At 36.0% G+C, this 8,672-nt stretch overlaps 1 protein-coding gene across 1 annotated transcript in view; it reads right to left on the bottom strand.

The window, feature by feature from the left end:
* The window catches only part of LOC105170768 (vacuolar protein sorting-associated protein 41 homolog), a 13,469-nt gene extending 5,815 nt beyond the window's left edge, over positions 1–7,654 (bottom strand). Inside the window, exons 1-7 of the mRNA XM_011091675.2 lie at positions 7,256–7,654; positions 4,300–4,569; positions 4,016–4,195; positions 3,606–3,866; positions 1,432–1,564; positions 1,218–1,308; positions 443–545 (exon numbers count right to left, since the gene is read on the bottom strand). Coding sequence (XP_011089977.1) covers positions 443–545; positions 1,218–1,308; positions 1,432–1,564; positions 3,606–3,866; positions 4,016–4,195; positions 4,300–4,569; positions 7,256–7,498 — 1,281 coding nt within the window. The 5' untranslated portion in view covers positions 7,499–7,654. The remainder of the gene's footprint in view (positions 1–442; positions 546–1,217; positions 1,309–1,431; positions 1,565–3,605; positions 3,867–4,015; positions 4,196–4,299; positions 4,570–7,255) is intronic.

The following is an 8,672-nucleotide window of genomic DNA, read 5'->3' as shown; positions in this document are numbered from 1 at the left end:
AAACCCCCCAACCCCCCCCCCCCCCCCCCCCCCCGCGAACTAGTGAGTATAACAGACATGATGGTTCTACCAAATCCTCTCTCAGCAACTCTACATGCAAAAGTCAATCGAAACCAACTTAAAACTCTATGGTTTTGCAACTCACCAATAGCACTTCCCAAAGCCAAAGCCAAACCTAAGGATCAACCGTACACTTAGCTGCAGTTTCTTCTTTTTATTGGGAAAATATTACATTATGTACTTCTTTTCCCATGTAAAAGAAGCTTCATGCCAGAAGTACAATGTTCAAAGTCAGATAATTGATAATAAGAATATGAAAAGCTAAATTCCACTGTTACAGAGACAGTCAAGTTTAGCAACACGCAAGTATGATCTTATAGAGCAGAGACCACCAGTATGAACATATTTGCTTACGAGTTAAAACCTAGGTTAAACACACTACCTCATCAAGCAGCTCACTCCGACCCTGACCAGCTTCAACTGCTGCTAAAGCTTTCTCATGATATCCATGTTGAAGAAGCCAAGATATGTGATCTTCTGTGTCCCTAACATCCAAAATAAAATAGCTTATATAATTCAGAACCAGTGTGTTTAGAAAATTCCTTCAGTAGTAATGAAAAGTTCAGAGAATAATATAGAAGAATGTTTGTCAAATATTCTATTTTCATCTCCTATTTCTGGGTGGAGTGAGGAGAGAATTATACAGCTGCATGGAAATAAAAGCCAACATCCAGAAATAATGAAACTAGTGAAAAATGGATACAAAGAGAAGAAGCCTTTAGACAGAGATGCCCCTGACCAAAAAGCAAGAATCCTCCTCAAAGTGCCAGGAAGCAACTTCACCCAGAAATAATCTGGAAGACCCTAAAATATATGCGAGCCAAAATACTCCCTCTCCAACAGAAGGATAGAGCTATCATTACTATGTGCATTAAACTACACTGTAACTCATAACAGCTTTCTAGGATCTGGTACACGATTAAATTGGTAACCATTGAACTGGCAGGAACAACAAGCAGACTAAAAGCACCAGCTCAATAGCACATCCATCCACATGGCGTTGGTTATCAAAACATCAAACCTTATCCTTCGCTTGTACTAAAAGTGGTCAAAACATTGAAGCCCGAAACAACAATTTCGTTTCATATATCCACCAGTAACATGAACATAACAGAAGGCAATTTTTAATGGAAAACAGGGAAAAGAGAGGCACTAACCTAGGTTTAGCAATAACTACATCCTTTGGGGACACAATATAGTACAATGGTTCATCACCAGCAGCCCATTGACCACCTGCATAACTGCTACCTAAAGGCAAGTGCATAATGTCATATCCTTAGTCACATATCTCAGTTTACAATAGATCAGGTGGGACTGAGCAAAGAGCTACAATCATCTCTATCTAAGCTGAGATATAAAAACAAGCTTTACCTGAAAAAGGAGCATGAGCAAGGGAATAATCTTTGGCCTTGTAATGCTCAAATCCATGAATAGGTAGTGCATCAGTTGCCAGTTCATCATTATTCCAAGTGACAACTCTCACTTCAGGTCTTTGAGCATTTCCCTGGCATTACAGATTAAAACCTTTAAGTGTTAGTTTACTTCACTAAGAGCGAGCGAGCTTCACAAACAGACACAATTTGTCTAGATAGAAACCTCTGAAACCCAAAGCAGATTCCACAAAAGGTGAAATATTCACAAACCTACTATCAAAGAACTACTCAACCAAAGCCACTAGGTCAATCAAATTCAATTACTTCAAGAATAATACATATAAAGCACACTGACACCAGAAAATCACTGTGTGAAACATCATCATAGTCTATTCCTATAGAATAGAAAGTGCGACTAGTAACCACATATAATAAGAAAGAATGAAGTAAAACACTAGTGCTAATTTATGAAACTAACCCAGGTAAAACTAAGCAACTGAAGGATTTTGCAGGAAGAGGAGTTTCATATACAAGCAAAGTTCATCAAGAGTGATTTGATGATTCATCATTTTTACAAGGGATAATTATCCTGAGAATAGTTAAAATACACAAACCAATCATATTTTGGATAATTACACGGAAACCTGTCAGTCAAAAAGTTTCCAGAAAGAGCAAAACACTCATTTATGCTTCCATTAACTGTGAAAACAAAAAGAAACTCATTCAGAAATAGAAAAAATTGTAAGGACTTTTTTTGCCCTTCATTTAAAATTCCAAATTGCAGTAGCTGTTTCCCCACTTTTTGCTTTCCCTTTTGTTCATATATATACACACTTCACACACCACAACACACTCACATACAAACAGACACAAATGCACACACCCGAAACACAGATAACATGTATCCATGCCAACATATACATATACAAAAACAGACACACATAGACCCCTACAGACACATGGATACATACAAATACACACCAATATATGCAGACACAAAGGCACACAAAAACGCACACAGCTTTGGCTTCAAGAATAGATGCCATGGCCACAATTGCCAAAGGAAAAATCAGGAACGATCAATGGAGGATGAAGAAAAGTGGACAACAAAGATGCAGGGTACAACAAACAGGAAACAATAATTATTAATTAATTAATTATATATCTCAAATTATATTTATTTAATACAGCTTATATATAATTTTATTTCACAAAGAAAACAAAAATTGAGATATTAATGTAATACGAAAGACTTACTTTGGTTGAATCATAATTTGGTAATCAATCTTTTTCACATGAAAAAATTTGAACTTGAAAATTTTTTAAAGATTGAAAGGAAAAAAGTTTCTCAAAAGTTCTACATAAATTAGAAATTAGTAAGATAAATTAAAAAAATATATATGTCAAAGTACAAAAATTTACTGGAGTCGCAAATTTGTGAAAGTATTATACCTGAGTTATATAATCTAATAATTTAAAATACACCCTCTCCTTTACAAGTATATTTGTCCAGAAATATTAATCAAATTGTTGACCAAAGTCGAAGGACCAAGTTGAATTGTCACTAAAAAAAATTATGACATCAGAATTTCCCAACTCGGAATCACCAAAGGGGTAGTTCAGTGCTTTGGCTTCCCATCCCCATCTACCCCTTACTTTAATCATTATTGACTATTGAGTGGATCATCCATCATATCATTAATCCTCACTGTTAAATTTATGGTTGTATGGATGAACTGAATGTCTCCCTCTATATTTAACCCAAAAGGGACAATAAGTATGAAGCATCTTTCCCAAGATGTGGGGTCAGCTTACAAGACAAAAGCAACAGCGTTCGCTGACTTTCACAAAAGAGGTCAAATTCCATAAAACAGCAAGAAAGCTGAAAAGAACTCCACTCCTGTTGGTTTTAATGAATCTGAAGCAAATTTATCAAGAAAATACAGCAGAGTTTTGCAAGTAAAAAGTTCCTCAGTAGGACATGTACGTCCAGAAAAGGATTACCAAAAACTAGCTCAAAAATGATTTGACAGAAAGCTTCACTGAATTCATGCAGAAAGATTTTGACCAACGTAAGGTCACAGAAGACATAACATTAGCAAAAGTGAAAAATAGGTAACTCGCAATTAAAATGTGATATCCTATACTTAAGAGTGAATGACAGAGCAATACCTGACGTGAAGGAATAGTACTACTGAAGTCCTTCTCTCCATCTTCTTCCACGGGGATATATGCCAGAACAACCAAAGAATCACCAAAGGGAGCAATTCCTGAAATGAAATAGGTGGTCTGAAAAGATGCCACAATATCCACCTGGTTCATGCTAGACATCTGGATATTCTTGTAAGTCCCATTGGCGCCTTTATTCTGATTACTTCTTATTGATACTATTTTAACAGAGGTTCCCCATCCAATGACCAGCACAGTATCATCCTGAATGAAGTGTGAAACATGTAAGCAAAAGCATCATTATCAACTTTTCTTTCATGAATTTACTTCAAATGGTACTTGGCCTGTAGTCTTTTTGTTCTTTCAACTGTCAAGGCTTTATACAGATATCTCCATACATATCATCCACTGACCTGCCAAACTAAATGAGGGAGCAGAAGCTCAGGGCGAGGGCTTCCTCGAGGTCTTTCGATGAATGTTACACGTTGATCATTAGCAGCGTCATAAACTTTTACACCAGCGTCATTAGCCCAAGCAATCAGACTAGCTCTCCACTTCACTGAATGAATTGGGCCTTCTCCAGAGTGCAAAACCTGGGACAAGGAAAACTCCTTCACTGAGAATCAAAGTTTCAGAAAGCTTGTCAGAGTTGTTTAACATAGCATACAAGTAGAGCTTGTCAGAAACCTAAGTAAACCTGGTCTCTGTAGCCTATCCATTTCTTCACATTAAAATATAAATGACCAGCTAAACCTCCAGTAACAAATCTTCTGGATGATTTCCTCACGTAATCGGGATCTAAAGCAATGGTCTTCATAGGGCGATGATACTCAAATTTCATTCTTTCATCAGTAAAAAGACTACTAATTACAACAGAACCATCATCGGAGCAGCTTGCGATGTATTCTCCTTCAATATCAAAGCAAAGATCATTAACTGCAGCAGTATGAGCAATGAATTCCTTAACCTGGAGAACAAGAAAATCTGTTATTCATCTAAATGTCACGTGTACTACTTGATCCACTAAATAAGTCAAGTTACAAAATCAGCTATAGTATGGCCTTGTTCAAAAGAGCTCACAAATGGATTGTGTTGCATTTATCTAAACAAAGTGATTAATATGTCAAGCTATGCATTGAGTCAACATTGTGGTACGTGTTGGTATGATTTAATAGCCTTCTCCATAGCAGCAAATAAAACAGTACATAAATTTTTGTATCTGGAGCCATGCAGGCAGCAATTGCCCCTATTACCAAGCTATAAACTTTGTGCAGACATGAGCAATGAAAGACAAATGCTAATAACTGGTATCGTGCATAATCTGAAGCAAATTTAGGGTTCCATGAAACAAGAAGATAAGAAGAGAAGTCATGCATTTGTGCAAGATATGAGTGATGGACGATTGAGTTGCTCCAAAGATAACTGGAAAATGAACCAATGTCCATGTGGATAACAGCAGAAAATAAACTACATCATGTTAAAAGATTCAGATTTGAATTCTTACTCAGCTACCCTGATATCAAAGACCCGAGAATATTTGTTCTGGAAATAACAGATTATTGCAGAGATAAACATATCGAGACATAAATGCAATGCTTGTGACACTGCAACAATTTCCTAATGTAAGTTGAAATGTAACTGTTACTTAAGTAATTGTAGTCATCCAGGAGATCTAATTTTCAGTTTGAACGATTTTCTGTCACAGACCAAAGTTTTGTTGCATAAATCTTCATTTTAGGATGACTGTACTAGGGTTCTTTCTGGAGTCACATTCTGAACTTCATTAAAGGGTGTGTCCATTATACAGGTCGCAGCTATAACAGAGTTATACATGCTATTTCTGTGGCTTGAACCTCTTGTCCAGGTCCACCATGCTGGTCCCAGATACATAAGTTCAATTTCATCACATGTTTAATTTATCGATACCCGTGAAAGAGGCCTGAATAACATATATAACTCCTCAGAAATTCTATCAACTGCCTGGAACATAAAGCATTCAAATGGTCATCTTTCAATCAAATGTCAATTGCAAGGCAAATTTGAGAGAAAAAAATTGTAAATATCTACAGGTTAAGACTCTCTAGACAGATAAAATAGGTACTATGCAACTCAATATGCGCTAAACTTACCTAGGGAAACAGAGAGAATCGGCAAAATTGTACATAATAAATGTAACGATTTAATATTGATGACACCAGAATGAAACACAGGTACTTAAGAGTAGTTCTGAAATGCCTGTTGCACTTGTATAATTAAGTTAATAGCCTATGACAGACTTCAGTTGTGATATTCTACCATGAATTATCAACTAGAAATAAGCTAAGCTCCTGGACACCAGAAAATAAGATCCACGTCATCAAGTACAGATAATGTGGAAATTTTAATGTGCTAATAGTTACAAGAAATACTGAGAAAAGGAGGGAGATTCACATCACTGATAATAGAGAATATGCCTGGAAACAAACAATATATAGATATCATACAAGATAAGCTGGCATGATTTCATTGTTTATTTCATGCTTAGCTGACAAAATAGAACAGATTGAAGGGGAAATTGCACTTCTAATGAGTTTCATGCATGGCACCTTAGTTAGTATATGGACTTATTCATAAAAGGTTTGCCAAAAAAAGCCAAATCTTTATTCACGAGGAAACAATAGTTATTTCAGGAAAGTAGGTGGAATCATTTGAATAAAACCAACACTAACAATTCATGTTGAGAGGCAAAACATTTTGAAGAAGGATCTTAGAGGTCAACAGAGTTACACTCTGATAGTTTGTTAAGGTGACAAAGGCACAAACAAACACTTACAGCATAACTCTCAAGGAAACATGATAATACAAATACAGCAGCTTGCTTTCAACTACTAAACAGAGCCTGATTTAGTTCACCAATATGATGACAATCAATCTACAACAGAAGATTAGATAAGCTGCTTTTGCCGAGGCAGATATAACAGACTGAAACCTAGTCTAGTAGCATTTTTTCTTTACACTTTTTACTTTTCTGGTCAGTCAGATGCAACTATATTGAAGCTTTTCAAGTACCAATGAAATTAAGCATGAAAGTTGCCACACTCCTAAACAGCTGACTCAGTGGAAGCACCTTTGGCTAACCACAAACTCTGGGACTTTGCACAGAGAAATAATGTAAACAGTTGCAGCAATATACGTCTCTAATTCCACAGTTAAGCACTTCTCATCATAAAGTCACCAACTTCTATTGAGTAACACTGACTACCTGCTCCATGATATCTTATTTAACCATTTGACTTGAAGCCATGTTATCTAACACAGATAAAATCTGGAAGCACAAATATGCTTTATGTCCCTATGAATGTACAAAAGCAGCAAAATTTAAAGTTTCTTAAGGTCATAGCTTCTTCGCATTATCCTTCATTTACCCAAATGCCGGGAAAAGACTTCCGCGTGACCCTCAATTACCACAAAGACGACAGGCGAAAGGCAGCCACCACCCAGAAACAACAAAATTCAAACTCCATATAAAAAACGCACTTTCAATCAATTCCACTCATGATCATCACAAAAATCCACAATTTCAATCACACCATGCCAATACCCAATTCAATCGAACAAAGACCAAAACGGTCCACTGACTAAAAAGGAAAAGCGAAACCGAAAAAGTCACTCACTTGGTTCCCAAGAAAATCAAGAATGTGGACGGAGCCGGAGTGGGTGCCGAGAGCGATCATGCGTTCGGCAATGGCAACACATGAAGCGGCGTCGCTCTGGAGGAGCGTGGGAACGCTGCCGCCCATCCGCTGGTACTTAAGCCTCGGCTCATCCTCCTCCTCCTCCTCCGAATTCTCCTCTTCCGACTCTTCTTCTCTTTCGTCATCGCCTTCCATTCCGTTCTCTGGTGGCTTCGGCGACATCCCAAAAAGCTTCACAAGGAAACCCGAAGCAATGGGGAGGAATTGATTGAAATAATGGTATGGGACAGGGAGAAAGATCTGATGGGGGTGGATCGGGTTTGGTCTAATTTTTTCTGTTTAGAGGCTTTTGGGGGACAGTAGAATAGGAATAGCTGATATTCATAATTATGGAAGTAGAATTCATTTGCAAGGAGACAATTGAATTAGTTCTTAAAGTGTCAGTCACAATCTGACACTTGTTGTAAAACGTCATATATAATTAGAGTTAGACTTCTTGAATAAATAAAAATAATTGAAAATACAATCATTTGTTTGTTTTTATTGTTAATTTTTTATTATTTAAATTTTGATCTATTTAAGAATGTAAATATACATTTGTTTGAATTGAAACAAAATATTATCATCTTTTTTATCTTAATTATTTTTAGGAATCTCTTCCCTGATATTTGATGTAATTACACATAAATCTTTTATGATTTGAAAATTTACATCTAGCACCCATAATGTTGCTTTCGTTTAACAAACAAGTTCCTCCGTTAGTCAAAATTTACTAAATTTATTGATGTTAACAAAAAAAATAAAAATTGAATTTATCCTCGGTTGACTTATTACTAACTTATTCTGACTAAACTACCCTTGTAACGGTAAAGATATACCTCCTCACATGCATTAATACGCGGAGACGTAATAATAAGTCAATTGAAGATAAAATATAGATTTTTTTTCACCATTTTTTTGTTAATATTAACAAATTCAGTAAATTTTGACTAATGAATTGACTTATTTGTTAGACAAAAGCAAATTTCAGGAGTACTCGATGTAATTTTTCGAACTATAAGGACATTACGTGTAATTACATCAAACTTTAGAAAAAGGAAATATAATTATCCCTTATTTGTATTGTTTTACATATATATAGGTGTTTCATATTTTACGGGAGCCACACTTTTTTACTATAGAACGTGATGTGGTTGAGGTTTTTTTACTAAGGGAATCGGGAATTTTACCTCGGCACAATTGCGCACTAGGTGAATTGCAATTTCCGCAAAATGGGTGCTTTTCTCAAGAGAAACTGTATCTAATCAATGAATAGTCCCCTTAAAAAATTAATTATTGATATTTATAGTGGTGTTAGAAATTATATCGTGTGGTGGGTTGTATATGTTTAGTGTAT

Source organism: Sesamum indicum, linkage group LG9 (genome assembly GCF_000512975.1).
Source record: "Sesamum indicum cultivar Zhongzhi No. 13 linkage group LG9, S_indicum_v1.0, whole genome shotgun sequence".
In the NCBI taxonomy this organism is placed as follows: domain Eukaryota; kingdom Viridiplantae; phylum Streptophyta; class Magnoliopsida; order Lamiales; family Pedaliaceae; genus Sesamum; species Sesamum indicum.
The sequence above is the reverse complement of the archived record's forward strand: the minus strand, read 5'-3'. Positions and strand labels throughout refer to the sequence as shown.